The sequence below is a fragment of the Myxocyprinus asiaticus genome, chromosome 1 (genome assembly GCF_019703515.2).
Source record: "Myxocyprinus asiaticus isolate MX2 ecotype Aquarium Trade chromosome 1, UBuf_Myxa_2, whole genome shotgun sequence".
Taxonomy (NCBI): Eukaryota; Metazoa; Chordata; class Actinopteri; order Cypriniformes; family Catostomidae; genus Myxocyprinus; species Myxocyprinus asiaticus.
This window is the reverse complement of record NC_059344.1, coordinates 49,671,031-49,687,605: the sequence shown is the minus strand read 5'-3', so window position 1 is coordinate 49,687,605 and position 16,575 is coordinate 49,671,031. Positions and strand designations below refer to the sequence as shown.

The 16,575-nt window shown below is 39.8% G+C and overlaps 1 protein-coding gene across 3 annotated transcripts in view; it reads right to left on the bottom strand.

Moving 5' to 3' along the window:
- LOC127444615 (histone deacetylase 8-like) overlaps positions 1 to 16,575 on the bottom strand; it is a 33,111-nt gene that overhangs the window by 12,918 nt on the left and 3,618 nt on the right. For 2 of the 3 annotated variants that reach the window (XM_051704098.1, XM_051704090.1), the window contains exons 6-10: positions 16,206 to 16,283; positions 14,873 to 14,981; positions 12,937 to 13,109; positions 12,444 to 12,538; positions 6,447 to 6,552 (exon numbers count right to left, since the gene is read on the bottom strand). In XM_051704098.1, coding sequence (XP_051560058.1) covers positions 6,447 to 6,552; positions 12,444 to 12,538; positions 12,937 to 13,109; positions 14,873 to 14,981; positions 16,206 to 16,283 — 561 coding nt within the window. The remainder of the gene's footprint in view (positions 1 to 6,446; positions 6,553 to 12,443; positions 12,539 to 12,936; positions 13,110 to 14,872; positions 14,982 to 16,205; positions 16,284 to 16,575) is intronic. The other variant, XM_051704107.1, reaches the window with a different exon arrangement.

Below are 16,575 nucleotides of genomic sequence, written 5' to 3'. Positions count from 1 at the left end.
TTGGGATGTTGCTTCAATATATCCACATAATTTTCCTTCCTCATGATGCCATCTATTTTGTGAAATGCACCAGCCCCTCCTTCAGCAAAGCACCCCCACAACATGATGCTGCCAACCCCATGCTTCACGGTTGGGATGGTGTTCTTCGGCTTGCAAGTCTCACCCTTTTTCCTCCAAACATTTAATATTTTGTTTCATTAGACCAGAGGAAATTTCTCCAAAATGTAAGATATTTGTCCTCATGTGCACTTGCAAACTGTAGTCTGGCTTTTCTATGGTGGTTTTGGAGCAGTGGCTTCTTCCTTGCTAAGCAGCCTTTCAGGTTATGTTGATATATTACTCGTTTTACTGTGGATATAAATACTTATCTACCTGTTTCCTCCAGCATCTTCACAAAGTCCTTTGCTGTTGTTCTGGGATTGATTTGCACTTTTCGCACCAAACTACGTTCATCTCTAGAAGACAGAATGCGTCTCCTTACTGAGCGGTATGATGGCTGCGTGGTCCCATGGTGTTTATACTTGCGTACAATTGTTTGTACAGATGAATGTGGTACCTTCAGGCATTTGAAAATTACTCCCAAGGATGAACCAGACTTGTGGAGGTCCACAATTTTTTTTTCTGAGGTCTTGGCTGATTTCTTTTGATTTTCCCATGATGGCACTGAGTTTGAAGACAGGTCTTAAAATACATCCACAGGTACACCTCCAATTAAGTACCTCCTATCAGAGGCTAACTGGCTAATTGCCTAAAGGCTTGACATCATTTTCTGGAATTTTCCAAGCTGCTTAAAAGGCAGTTAACTTAGTGTATGAAAACTTCTGACCCACTGGAATTGTGATGTAGTCAATTAAAAGTGAAACAATCTGTCTGTAAACAATTGTTGGGAAAATTACTCATGCACAAAGTAGATGCCCTAAACAACTTGCCAAAACTATAGTTTGCGAATATTAAATCTGTGGAGTGGTAAAAAAATTAGTTATTTTATTTATTTTATCCCCTTTCCTCCCAATTTGGAATGCCCAATTCCCACTACTTAGTAGGTCCTCGTGGTGGCGTGGTTACCTCAATCCGGGTGGCTGAAGCCTAGGCTGTTTCTCAATGTGCTTTCTTGTGTTGTTATGTTCTCGTGGACTCATTCAAAGTCATCATCCACTGCAGAAGTTCGATTCCAATCCTCAAGAACACAAGTACAGAGGGCGCTGGAAATTACCCAGATGGGTCCTTGATATCAAGGATGCATCAGATGTTGACTTGTGGGCAAGAACTCGGTACTACAGTGGCAGACCGTTATTCTTTTAACGTGTCACTAGTGCTGCAAAACCTTACTGGTGTGATGATATTAATACTATCCCTGGTGTGATAATGCCAGTAGTTCTCTCACTGGATTCAAATGTGCAGTGACGGTTAATTATGCAACAGGAAGATTGCAGCACATCTCAAAGATAGCAATAGATGCATTCTGCATCCTCCTGCCCTTCTGAGTTAGTTCTTCCAAGGTAGCTTGGCAAGACTGGTCTTCATAAGAACGCAAGACCATTCTCTGCATTCTTAGAATTGAGAAACACCCCTGGTTTGATGGGAGCGTCGCATGAGACACATAGTGACTAGCAAACAGGAGAGAGATGCGAGTGAATGGGGATTTCAGGAGAGACAAGATATTCCAAATGTATTACCAATGGAATAATTCATGGGATATTGTTCATTGTTCAGTGACACAACTGCAAAACAGCAAATGACAGTTGTGTTCACATTGCAATGGCAGAATAAACAGAAAAAGGCTAGAACCCGCAACACAGCACTTAAACAAATTACTGTAGTGCAATCTCATCACATTAATAATTACTTATGTAGTTGTATCCATAAAATGAAAATACATTTGCATTTACACCTTTTTTTTTTGAATGTGGTCAAAATCTGTCCCTGACCACCTCTGGATGTGGTCCGATCACAATGCATCTTGATTGCATTTATACCTGGCATTTAATGTGGTGATGTGCTATCCGATCACGGAAAACGTATGTTAATGCAAGGTGTAAATGGGGCCCACTGAGTATTTTAATGTTTATGGATTGGCTCCATTCCCTTCCATTGTAAGTGCGTCACTGGAACCCAGATTTTTGCTTCTTTTTTGAAGAAAAGTATGGTGGTGGCTCAGCGGCTAAGGCTCTGGGTTACTGATCAGAAGGTCGGGGGTTCAAGCCCCAGCACTGCCAAGTTGCCACTGTTGGGCCCTTGAGCAAGGCCCTTGACCCTGTCTGCTCCAGGGGCGCCGTATCATGGCTGACCCTGCACTCTGACCCCAGCTTAGCTGGGATATGTGAAAAAAAGAATTTCACTGTATATGTGCAAATGTGTGATAAATAAATATAATTAAATTAAAATTAAAAAAATTAATTAAATTAAATTAATTAAAAAATTATGGACGAGTCAAAATAAATTTTTATGGTAATCAACGTGATGCCACAAATGCAGTTGATTGAGCATAACTTGTATTGAACCCTGAATATTCCTTTAAAGGAATAGTTCACCCAAAAATGAAAATTCAGTCATAATTTACACTCACGTCATTCCATTTCAGTGAAAACCTTGACGTCTGTGAAAAAAGACGCTCGTCATTTTTAGTGCTAAACAATGCATAGTGCTTCTGAACGCACAATGGAAAACTGAAAAACTACTTGTAGGAATAGTTCACCCAAAAATGTACCTTCATAACATCTCAAACGTGTATGACTGACTTTCTTCTGCTGAACACAAAAATTGCTGAAAATCTCAATTTTTAAGTTCCAAAATGCACAAACACAGCATAAAAGTAATCCATACGCATCCAGCGGTTAATTTAATATCTTCTCACACGGTTTTGCCAGGAAACAACACAAAATTTAAAGGGATAGTTCACCCAAAAATGAAAATTCTCTCATCATTTACTCACACTCATGCCATCCCAGATGTTTAGGACTTTCTTCTGCAGAACACAAATTAAGATTTTTAGAAGAATATTTCAGCTCTGTAGGTCCATACAATGCAAGTGATTGGGTGCCAAAATGTTTAAGCTCCAAAATGCACATAAAGGCAGCATAAACGTAATCTATAGGACTCCAGTGGTTAAATCCATGTCTTCTGAAGCATTATATAAGTCCTTTTTTTTTACTATCACTCACCACTTACACTTTTTACATTCTTCTTCATTTGTTTTTGGTGATTTGCATTCTTTGTACATATCGCCACCTACTGGGCAGGGAGGAAAATTTATGGTAAAAACTGACTTAAATATCAATCTGTTTCTCACCAACACCCATCATATCACTTCAGAAGACATGGATTTATAGATTACTTTTATGCTGCCTTTATGTGCATTTTGGAGCTTAAAATTTTTGGCACCCATTCACTTGCATTGTATGGACCTACAGAGCTGAAATATTCTTCTAAAAATCTTAATTTGTGTTCTGCAGAAGAAAGTCCTAAACATCTGGGATGGCATGAGTGTGAGTAAATGATGAGAGAATTTTCATTTTTGGGTGAACTATCCCTTTAAATTTTGTGTCGTTTCCTGGCAAAACCGTGTGAACTTCTTATATGATACTTTTGGGTCCTTTTATGCCTTAATGTGAGCCACTAACGTGAGTATTGAGAAGACTGGAATGTGGTGTTCTGCAAAAGAAAGATAGTCATACACATTTGGAATGACATGAGGTTGAGCAAATTGGTTAAACATGAGGTTCACTCAATTTTGAGTGACTATTTCTTCAACACCACATTAGGAGTGAAGCAAAGTTCTGCGGGTGGGACACAGGTTGGCTTCTATACATTTTTTTTAAATTCAGACTGTGTAGATAAATTACACTAGAGTGGCATGTTATGCCTGTGTTAATACTCTGAAAACCACTTTTCCCTTTTCACGTACATACACTGACTGGACAAAAAACAAGTTGCCATTTGAATTTAAATAAGCAGATACTTAAGAGCCTATGATTGGATTATTATTGCAGTGATATGTTTCAGCTGGCAACAATTCTTTTAACCCTAACTGATGCAATGTGTTGCTTCTCATTTCTTAAACAACCATGTCAGAAGACGTATCCCGTGGTCGTGGAAAAGATGTTACTGTGTTTCAGAAGGGGCAAATTATTGACCTGCATCAAGCAAAGACAAAAACCAAGGAGATTGCCGAAATCATTGGAATAAGGTTACGAGCTCTCCAACACATTATTAAAACCTGTAAGGATAGTGGTGAACCGTCAGCTTCGTAGAAGAAATGTGGTCGGAAAAAAATCTTGAATGATCGTGATTGGAGATCACTAAAACGCTTGGTCACATCATTAAAAAAACAGAGTAGAACTCACAGCTATGGTTAATTGTGAAAGAGCATTTCCACATGCACAATGTGACGAGAATGTACAGGATTGGGACTAAACAGCTGTGTGGGCACAAGAAAGCCACAAAAACGACTTCAGTTTGCTAGGGATCATAAAGATTGGACTGTGGAGCAATGGAAAAAGGTCATGTGGTCTGATGAGTCCAGATTTACCCTATTACAAAGCGATGAACGCGTCAGGGTAAGAAGGGAATCGCATGAAGCGATTCAACTGTCATGCATAGTGTCCACTATACAAGCATCTGGAGGCAGTGTTATGCTCTGGGGTTGCTTCAATTGGTCAGGTCTAAGCTCAGCAACGTTGTGTGGCAATAAAATGAAGTCAGCTGACTACCTGAATGTACTGAATGACCAGATTACCCCATCAATGGGTTTTTTACTTCCATGATGGCATGGGCATATTCCAGGATGATAATGCCAATATTCATTGGGCTCAAATTGTTAAAGAGTGGAGCATGAGGAATCATTTCACACATGAATTGGCCACCAGAGTCCTGACCTTAACCCCACTGAAAGTCTTTGGGATGTGCTGGAGAAGACTTTATGGAGTGGTTAGACTCTCCCGTCATCAATACAAGATCTGGAAACAATGCCATGACGAATGTGCACCATAATCAAAGCTAAAGGCGGTCCAACGGAATATTAAAGTATGCAACTTTTTTTTGGGACAGGCTGTGTATTTTACCCCATTCAGGCATAGGTCTGAATGAGCTCAGGAGGGGGAAAAAAAATTATATTTAAGGGCCATCTGTTCACATGTTCTAAGCATTACTTTGAAACATTGTTTTGAGTCTTAAGATTACTGACTCTAGAGAAGGTAAAAGGCAACAGAGCTTAGATCTTGCAGAAACCTCAAATAAACAAGAATAGACTAACACACACACAATGCACAAACAGTGCAATAAAAACACACTAAGTGATATACACACACACACACGCACACAGAGTACTGTGCAAAAGTCTTAGGCACATAAGATGTTTCACAAAAACATTTATCTTAAGATTTAGTGTGTCAATAGGAAATATACATTTTAGACTCCCAAATATTATTTTTATAAATAGAATAGATTAGAATAGAAGAACAGGGAGCCCTGCAACAGATGTCATGGCCCCCATAAAGCCCCCCAATAAACAGAGTCAGTCTGGGGTTAAATGAAGAAATAGAAGCAACTGAGACAGCCTAAATAGATAGAAGAACTGTGGCAAATTCTCAAAGAAGCTTGAAACATCCTATCTGCCAACAACCAAGAAAAACTGTGTCCAGGAGTACCTAGGAAAATTTGTGCTGTTTTGAAGGCAAAGGTGGTCATATCAAATATTGATTTAGCTTTTTTTATGTTTACTGAACTTTTCATGACATTAATTGATAAATGAAAACTATTTATGGCATTATTTTTGAACACATCCTTACTCTGCAACATTTTTCACCAGTGCCTAAAACCTTTGCACAGTACTGTGTGTGTGTGTGTATATATATATATATATATATAAAACACCCAAAAAGCTAAAACAAAACCTCACTGTGTCAAAGGCACAAACAAGAGATATTTTATCAGTCTGGATATGTGCGTGTCTGGGGGCATGTGCCTACATGTGTGCAAATGTTCCTAGTTTAGACTGTTCTCATTCTCATCCCAGCTGCTCTCTAGAGACTTCAACTTCTGAAGTTCCAAAGAATCCTTTGCTTATTTGTTTACTGATTACTGGGAACATCAAACAGACATGTTTTTCTTTTCTACAGCTGAGTGGAGTCAGTCACAGGGGACAAGTGAGGTTGGTTAAAAGCTCTCCGTGATCACTGGTGGGGGTGGATGCAAAGTTCTTGAGGAGAGTGATGGGACAGCTGTTTGAATGAATGAATGAATCATAAAGCAGCATTACGGCATCGTACCTATTGTCAATGGCTGTCCAAATAAACAGACCATTACTCTGGACATTATAATCAGCCCTTTTAAAATGGACAAAAGTAATTCCATCTGTGGAAATGGCAATCTATTAAGTGTGGAGAAGGGGTAAGATTCAGGTCCATGGTTGTGTATGGTGAGGTTCTGGTTGTTGTTATGGCGATTACCTTTGATGGTGCTGATAACCCGCTCCAGCTGCTGGCTTTCATTGCGGTCAGGTCGGCAGCTTGGGCTAATCTCCAGGGAATAATCTGGGCCGTATTCTGTAAAGTACTGGAATAGGGATAAAAAAAATTAAAAAAAAGGATAAAAAAGGCAACTTTAAAATATAATACAGAAAGACTGGAAGATTCAGAGACACCATTGAGAACCAGACCGTTCTTGTTTGCGGTTGGTTATACAAGACAAACCATTGTGCGAGCGCGAGTGTCTGGCATGGATGGTTTCCATTTCTCCAGCTAGGAGACTATCACAATGAGTCGCTCTAATGACCTTTAAATGTAATCTAGTGTTCATTCGAAAAAGCCAGTGCTTTTTTTAATGTGATTTTCCTCAGCTAGAAAACAGCATAAACTTCAGTATGTTTGGGAAGTTTTAGTCCTACTTCCACTTTCTTCCAAAAACACATGTATGGTATACAGTACATACACATACACTTTCCCAATGCTCTGTGGAGAGTTACACTCAGTCTGTCACAGTGTTTTGAGCCCCTGGCTTGAAAGGAAGCCAAAAAGCATTTAAAGTTTCCCCTATCATGAATTGCATCTGAATTACAATTAGTAATGCGTAATGTTTTAAGCAATGGAAACTATTTGGGCTGGCCAAAAATACAGCCAAGTGTGTTGCCTTGCTAATTAGAAAGACAGTGTCTGCATTGTGATGGTGAGGTATTTGGTATTGAACAAGCATCAGATTTGCTTGTATGTGTCTGTTACATGCATAAGCTCAACTCTGCTTTCAATTACTTCTCTCGTTTATCCAGTTTACCTCCAGTCCCAATGCACTCCAACATGCTAAGGATTATAGAACATACAAGTCTGCGAATTGTGTGTTCTTATACGCTTTTAATTTTTTACAAACACACTTAATCAGAAATACGCTAATATGACAAACACTTATAAATACTTACTTTTAACATGCGTGAGTATGCGCACACACAGGACACACCGCCATGCCAAATGTTTTCGCATTAACTCGATTCAAGCACACTAATCTGAGACAGAACTGTCCACTTTTTTTGGTTGTTTTGTTGAATTTGTTTGGTTGGGACTGCATTAAGACCACATTGAAACAATAACTTTTAACTGATATGAACGGATATGAAAAAAACTGAGATGATTTATTGATATATTAAAAAAAAAAGTCAGTTCAATAACTCACCCTTCTCGACAAGGTGAGTCAAGCAAAAAACATCCAGTAAGGAAGCACGATACACTATATGGGTCAAAATATCGCCAGATACATAATCTCTGAAACTTGGGTCATCATAAAGATCAGCTTAGGTTTTATCTCCTGACCTTTTGAACCTTTAACTATCAACACCACCCAACATCTATTATGGACTTCCCCAAAGCTCATTTCCAGCATTTATTCCACTCCGGAATACTAAGAACTAGCCACTTCCCAGACGCAACGGCAAAACATTCCTAGCCACACCAGGAGATAGAGGCCAGGCTAAATGTTACTGTTATGGTGTCAATCATAACGTTAATGATGTATCAGACAGGAGAGGTTAAGTAGTACCTGATCCTAGGTCTGCATTCTCCTCCAAACGAGAGCTTACAGGGTTGGCTCACCCTACATAAGCTTTAAGAAATCAACCACTGTCAGAACATTCAAAATCACCATACAGTCTGAATCTCAGAACTCAGGGCGTATTTTGTTTTTCTACAGTCAAATGGGTGGATACATAGAGCATCCACCATGGCCAAAATCCTTCCCCTCTAGATCAGTCCTGACGTTTGGTCTGGAATGAGAAAAGCCCATGCTGACAGTCTGTCTGTCTCTCACTTTATAGTGCAGTAGCAGACCTGGTTCAAAGGGCAAAACAACAGACAATGCAAACATTAACTACTGGCACTCACAATATCCTGTCTATCTCAGCGTGAAAAGGCTGGCAGATGATGAGTGTGTGTGCAAGTGAGTGTCTAAGAAATATTTCTAAACTGTAAAGAAGCAATTCCTTTCATCAGACAGAGAGGCAGAGGGAGTCATGTCATTAAGGTGTGATCGAAAATCCTTTAATAACATCACAACTTGAAATACAAGGCTAAAACAGCTGAACTGTAATGGCCAACTGCCCTGCTGTGCCTTAAAGCTGCACACAAATGAATATGAAGAGCAAAATTTCCATCAGAAATAGTTTCACATTAACACATCTTAATGTAAACAGACCTCATTCTTCTCAATCCTATAAACTCACACACACACCTCCACCTCCTCTAAAGAGGCACCACACACACTAAAAAAGCCCAGCTCTGCCCAGTGGGGTCTTCGACCCTTTCTAAGGCCATTCAGTCAGGACAGAAGTCTTTACAATCCCTTTAGCAGTGTTTGACTAACGTAACAAGAGCCGTTACTTTAAAATGTTGTGTGTGTGTGTGTGTGTGTGTTGTTAGCTCAGCTCATGACATAGTGTGAACCTGTAAACTGTATGGATGACCGGTGAGATGGGTAGGGTAGAATTATTCAGTTTCTTAGTCTTTGGTAGTGTGTGGGTTAAAGTTGGTCTGTGACAGACACAGTTTGTACAATTGAGGGAAATGATGCAGATTATCCATTTCTCAGTCTCTGCCTAATTCACACACTGAAGTGGAGTTAATAAAAGAAGAACCAGACACAGAGAGAGAGCAAGAGAATTCAAAAGACCATCTATCTGGCTGACTGATTACAGGAGGGAAACAGAGCTCTGGGTGTTTGTTATTTCACTGGGCTGCACTGAAAATAACTTGGCAGAAACACGTGAAAATAAGTTTTAAAAAAAGAGAGGATGTACATATGTTGACTAGCCACAGAGCGGTGAGGGACGTTTCCACCCACAGGCCGAACAGAGTCCCTGACAGCATTGAAACAAAAACACAGCAAATTTCCAACCACTCGCTGATAAGATTGTACCAGGACAAAGCCATACGTTTTCAGCCTAGTCATACTGGCCATAAACGGGGACCTTCTGTAGATTTAACTCTTTCCTGTCTAACAAACCAATGTTATTGGTTATGCTGATCAAAACCTGTATGGCTTTCTTTCTTCCATGGAACACAAAAGGAGATAGTAGTAGTATGTTAGTCTCAAGTTACCATTTACTTTTATTGCAATTTATGTCCATTCAGTGAATGGTGACGATGGCTGTCACTCTGAATAACATCATCTTTTGTGTTCGACAGAAGAAAGTCAGTCATAAGATTTAAAAACAACTTGAGTGTAGAGTAAATTACATTATTTTTGAGTAAACTATCCCTTTAACTGTATAAGCCAGCTACAGTGCTTTGCCAGTTAACAATGATTCAGACTGTACATTCTTCTCACTTCAGATAAAATCAAATAAACCTCACGGACACTGAGTGAGTCTAGACTAGAGCATGTTCTTCTCGGAGAGCACTAGCACAGGATGCAGCACATCACCATGATCTGACACACTCTACCGGGCCAACCAGACACCTGAATCATCTCTTAAAAAAAATAAAAAATAAAATACAGATAGTGCACTTGACTACCGGGCATCTGGATATATGCCATGTTATAATGCTCTTTTTTTATTATTTGATCAATATTTAATGTATTGCTACTGCCATGATCGACACTAAATGTACACAAATATCTCTTTTAAATAAAATGAATTTTACCACCTGATTTCCCCTGGCGCTAATAGCGTAATGTTCATTGTGCAGAGTTACAGAGTTTTGTGAATGAAGCGCAATCTATAATGATCCTAATTTTCATAGAAAGCAGGAGTGTTTGTGGGGAAAGGGCAGACAATTACTTAATTGAAATACTACAGACGCAGCACTATTTCAGCGTTGAACTACATTGCGTGTGGTTAGAGAGTAAGACGCAGGTTTTTGCGCTGAAATACCATTCATGCAAACGTGGTGTAACTAGTAAATTCACCCTTTAATTTCTAAATGAAATCCACATAATTTTCCCTCTCTCTTCTTTCTCGGACTCTCTCTTGTGAGAGTACCGTCTAGATCACCCTGTCTGTGACAGGGCCTGAATGAGCTCGTTGTATGCCTCCACGCCAGTCTGTCTTCATTGTTTGCAGTCCTGGCAGGGCAGAACCCAGACTGAGCCGCCTCTGAGTCTCAGCAGCTGGACCGGCTCAAAGAGGAAGAGAGAGAGAAAGAGAGAGATAGAGATTGCACAGGTACAAAGTGCTTCTTGTTCCACCTCTCCTTTCCAAGCTTCTTCTATACTGAAATACTCTATCTTTTTTAGAACCCCATTGGTGGATGTGTCTCTGTCTTTTAACAGCCTTATCTCTCTCTCTCTCTCTTCTTTGTGTATGGACTCACACTACATTTAAATAGTGTTTTGTTTGGCCAGGATGGACACACAATAACAATGGTGGTGTAGAGGAGATGGGGGGGTTCCTCTCTCTAAGAGGGGAGGAGAAAGAGTTTCATGCTTTGAAAATCTGATGGAGGGAACAATAAAGAGAGAAAAGATATAGATAGAGAGAGGAGTGAAGAGGAGCAGGAAGAAGATGAGGAAATGTGGGAGAAGGAGTGGTGGTCTAGAGACTCAATAAAGGCTGGGGACTGGCAGAGATCTGAACAGCTTCAGTTAGAGAGGGTTGGTTTATGTGGACCTCATATGGGGACTATAATATTGTATGAGTCTTGGATTAGAAGCTGGGAAAATTTACTAAGACACAAATGAAACCCTTTTAGCATTATGTGGATAGAATAGAATAGAGTAATTAGGGTGGTCCAGACAGCTCTTCCATCAACGTACGCTGTCTCTGTGTTTATATACGATCATGAAAAGACCAAGTGTAAATGCCCTCCAAGACGGATTCGAGACCTCCAGAGGTGGTTTGAGACGCATTCCATTTGAAACTTGACTTCAGCACATTGAAAATGCAAAACATAACAGCTGTTACTGGGTATTTGCGTAGGGCTTGCATCATGCAATAATGGATAGACGTTTTAGGAGAGACTGAACATTTTTCTTCATTTATTTGATGCAGATTGTTGATGAAACTGAAACTGAACAATGAGCGCAGCTGACACGCATGGACACATATCTTACAGAGGGGGAAAAATACACAGCGCACAAACACAAAGTTACTTTTGAATCAAATAATAAATCATATCTTTAAATTTGCTGCCCGACATCGGCATAATCATGGAAGTGAACTCTGTTTTATTTGCATATAGCGTGGGAATTGAAGATCAGATTAATGTCTGTTTGGTGGAGAAACATTTATTTGGCTAGGTGTAAATGGAATGTGCTTATTCAATTGGACAGCAATCTGATCAGTAAAAATGCATGGAATGAACAAGTGTAAATACTCCCTATTATATTCTGGTTCCTCGGTATGGGTCAGTTCCCTCTATCAATGTAAATCTATGGGATTTTTTTTTACCCGTTTTATTGTCCGCCAGGCAAAATCTGATCGCATAGAAAAATGAGGCAAAGTATTTAAACAGTGTTGGCTAATGAATGCAATCTTGTCTTGATGTACAAAACAAATCTCGCCAACTTTATTAATGCTTTCATCGTCACCATCACCATCGTTGTCATTAGTGAATCCCAAGAGATAATCTACGTGGCGTCTGAAGAGAGATATCAAACTCAGAGGGCCTTTACATCCCTTAATTTCTCCTGTGAAGCTTCTCAAAAAGCAAGAAAAAGCACTTAAAAGGGCTCTCCAAGGAAAGAAAAGTAAGTGGGTATAAACAGTTGAGGAAAGAAAAGCACGAGTCCCTCTCAGTCGATCGGCAGGGACAGAGTAGTATTGTTAAGACCCCCTTCACTGGTGTACACATGCACAGCCCCCTCCCCTGCTACTGAATCACATGAAAACAAACCTGATTATTGAGAGGTGCGTTTGGGCATCTTTGATTAGAGTGGGTGACTCAGCAGGGATGGAAAAGGAGGACACAGAGCAGAGAGCAGGGTTTTAGACAGTTGTTGAAAGAAGAGAGGGAACAGGGTCTCACCTCATGGTCTGGTATCTCAGAGGACAGAGTCTGTCCTAGGATGGTCCCTGTTAGACAGGTCCAGCAGCGGGCAGTATTGGCAAGGTTATAGCCGCCTGAGAGATAGAGAGAGAGAGGCAGAGTTGTATACACAGAGAATGAAAAAGAGAGAGAAGGGGGGATGAAGTCAGCAAAAGGGCTTCATTGTACTAGTGTAATTACTACCTTTCATCTAGTGCTTGGCTAGGCAGGTCTGCAGCTTAGAGCTCATTTCAAAATGGGCTAAAATCACAACGTTCACTTTCTTCTTGCAGCCCAGCCCCCCCCTGCCTGTAACAACATACTAATAAACTTTTTGGCCAAGACAGCAAGCTGGCAACAGAGAGAGAAGAGGGAGTTGGCAGCTTTAAGCCATGGGGATGGCAAACCAAGGCAACATTGCTGAAATTGTCTATTGATATACCGGTATGTCTATAAGAACATAACGTAATTCAACAAATACAATGATGCATACCTCCTCCTAGCAGCAGAGTAGGTAACTCCCAGCCCAGTATATAGTTCAGGCACTTTCCCACTCCGACAGGAGTCATATTGAAAGAACACATGGGGTCACCCGCCATGGTGTCTGCTCCCAACTGCATTACAACTGCTTCAGGGTTGAAGTAAGTTTTCACTTCCTGCATCACACTGAGAGAATAACAAAAGCAGTGACAAGCCATTTAAGCACAGGGACAAACAAAGCACTTAAATACTCAAATAATTAGAGATGCACTGACCAGGTCCCTGGATCAGAATCAGCTGCAATGCTGACTTTTTTTTTTTTTCTCCCCAATTCCCAATGCGCTCCAAGTCCTCGTGGTGGCGTAGTGGCTCGCCCCAATCCGGGTGGCGGAGGATGAATCTCAGTTGCCTCCGCGTCTGAGACAGTCAATCCGTGCATTTTATCACGTGGCTTGTTGAGCGCTTTACCGTGGAGACCTAGGCTCATGCTATTCTCCGCGGCATCCACACACAACTCACCACGCACCCCACCGAGAGCGAGAACCACATTATAGCAACCACGAGGAGGTTAACCCAACGTGACTCTACCCACCCTAGCAACCGGGCCAATTGGTTGCTTAGGAAGCCTGACTGGAGTCACAATGCTGACCTTTTTAACGGATAAGGTATTTGACGAGACCAAAAATGACATAAAAGAACCAAAAAAGCACCATTAAATTAGTCCATATGACTTGTGCATAATAATCCAAGTTTCCAGAAACCATACGATAACTTTGTGAATTGACTGTAATTTAATTGAATTTATTAAGTTACCTGGGTTCCAAAAAATGTGTGAATTAAAAGTGGAACAAAAGTGAAAAAAAAAAAAAAAAAAAAGAGATCTGAATCAGAACCAGGCACAAGGTGAAAATATTTGCTGGATTCTTTTCCATTAGCGATTTTCACTGGAATTATAGTTAATTTAGCTGTTGCATTATCCAGTCGAGTATTTAAAGGGATAGTACACCCAAAAATGAAAATTCTCTCTTCATTTACTCACCTTCATGCCATTCCAGATGTGAATGCCTTTCTTTCTACTGCAGAATACAAATGAAGACTTTTAGAAGAATATCTCAGCTCTGTATGTCCATACAATGCAAGTGAATGGTGATCAGACCTTTGTAGCTCCAAAAATCACAAAGGAACATAAGTAATCCATATGGCTCCAGTGTTTAAATCCATATATTCAGAAACAATATAATAGGTGTGGGTGAGAAACAGAACAATATTTAAATTATTTTTTACTCTAAATCTCCACTTTAACTTTTACTTTCAGATGTAAAATTGAAAGTGGAGATTTAAAGTAAAAAAAAAAAAAAAAGGACTTAAATTTTGCTCTGTCTCTCACCCACACCTATTATATTGCTTCCCAAGACACTGGAGTCTTATGGATTAATTCTTTTTTTACTTGTTTCCTTTGTGATTTTTGGAGCTACAAAGGTCTGATCACCATTCACTTGCACTGAATGGACATACAGAGCTGAGATATTCTTCTAAAAATCTTTGTTTTTGTTTTGCTGAAGAAAGAAAGTCATTCACATCTGGGATGGCATAAGGGTGAGTGAGAGAATTTTCATTTTTTGGGTGAACTATCCCTTTAACAATAAAGTTTTTCATTACAGGCTACACATTTTTTATGTAATTGTTTTTCTGTTTTCTCTATTTCAAAATGAAAGTGTAAAGAAATGTTTATGTTTTTAAACATAAAAGAATACTCCCAATCAGTTATACGCAGTGAGGTAATCTAATCTGAAGGAAAAAAGAACACTGGTACTGGATAAATATCAGCCAATACTCAAGAGGCAAGGTATTGGAATCGGTATCGGGAGAGAAAAAGTGGTTCCTGTGCATCTCTACAAATAATATGAAAATCGTGGTTGGATGGGTTGGTTATTGGAATCTTTACAGACCTAGTAAAGATTTGGCAGTAACGATCATCACGGATTCCATCCTCAAGAGGAACGTTAACAGCGTGCCAGCGTCCTTTACCAAGCCCAGTGTCAGTCACATCACCTGTACCTGTAAGAGAATGATCAGTCCAACAACCATTACATCTTACTTCATTCTCACTTAATGGGTATAGACCTCTGCTACTGATTTAAATGTAGTCTTTTTGAAGCCCATTAATATCACTAACCAAATTAATATCTGGGGTGGACAGAATGATTTAAAAGGGACTGGTACTGCTATTTTGCTCTATTTTCGGATCCAGTTGTTACACAGGCATCTTATGTCATACTCGTCAAGATCATTTGGTAATTGTGATGAAACAAACCATTAAAGGGACAGTTCACCCAAAAATGAAAATTCTCTTACGATTTACTCACCCTCCTGGCATCCCAGATGTGTATGACTTACTTTCTTCTGCTGAAAAGAAATGAAGATTTTTGGAAGAATATTTCAGCTCTGTAGGTCCATACAATGCAAGTGAATGGATGCCAAAATTTTGAAGCTCCAAAAACCACATAAAGGGAGCATAAAAGTAATCAATATGACTCGAGTGGTTAAATACATGTGTTCAGACACGATAAGGTAGGTGTTGATGAGAAACAGATACATTTTTAAGTATTTTTTTTTTCTAAAATTCTCCTCCCTGCCCAGTAGGGGGCAATATGCACAAAGAATGTGAATCACCAAAAACAGAAAGAGAAAGTGAAGGAAAAAGGACGATCTTTTTCTCTCCCACACCTATCATATTGCTTCAGAAGATATGGATTTAACCACCAGAGTCGTCTGAAGTACTTTTATGTTGCCCTTATGTGGGTTTTGGAGATTCAATATTTTGGCACCCAATCACTTGCATTGTATGGTCCTACAGAGCTGAAATATTTTTCTAAAAATCTTCATTTCTGTTCTGCAGATGAAAGAAAGTCATACACAGCTGGGATGGCATGAGGTTGAGTAAATGATGAGAATTTTCGTTTTTGGGTGAACTAACCCTTTAAGTGAACAAGGAAAAAAAAAACACAAAATAATAAACCCCACAATATCTTACTTGTTGCCTTCATAGAGCATTTGCCCAGTTACCCTCAGAAGCTCTATTGTTAAACTACTGAAGTGACTCTCAGAATCTCCATGAAGCCACAGAGCACCAGTCTTTGTTATCAGTTGGGTAATCAGACTCTGGGCACTGAAGTGGGGCCTGCAGCTCCAGCTCTGGCATGGCTTGAAACATGACTGTCAATTAAGGGAATTAAAAGGCGTGCTGATCTTCACTGAAGCATAGAGGCATGCTGAACCAACCTGGGAAGAAGCCAGGGGAGAACTTATGCAGGGACACTGTCATGACTTTAGAGGTGAAGCTAAAAGCATCCTCGACACCTGGAGAGGAAACAATGCAGAGGTCCACTTAGCGGAGCTCAAGGACAGGATATTATTCCAAGTCTGAGTAGCATGAAGTAGCATGGAGGAAGTGTCCTTTTCATTGATATAGAACCAGAGACTCCATTATATTTGTACTCGAATTGAGAAATAATCAAAACTGGTAAAACATCAGAACAAAAAATGGACATTGTATACTCTGGACATATTTTTTCAGCGATAAGAGGTTAAATGATTGTCTGCTAACACTGGTCTATGCTTTTCAAATGTTCAAACTACAGTTGTGCATGGG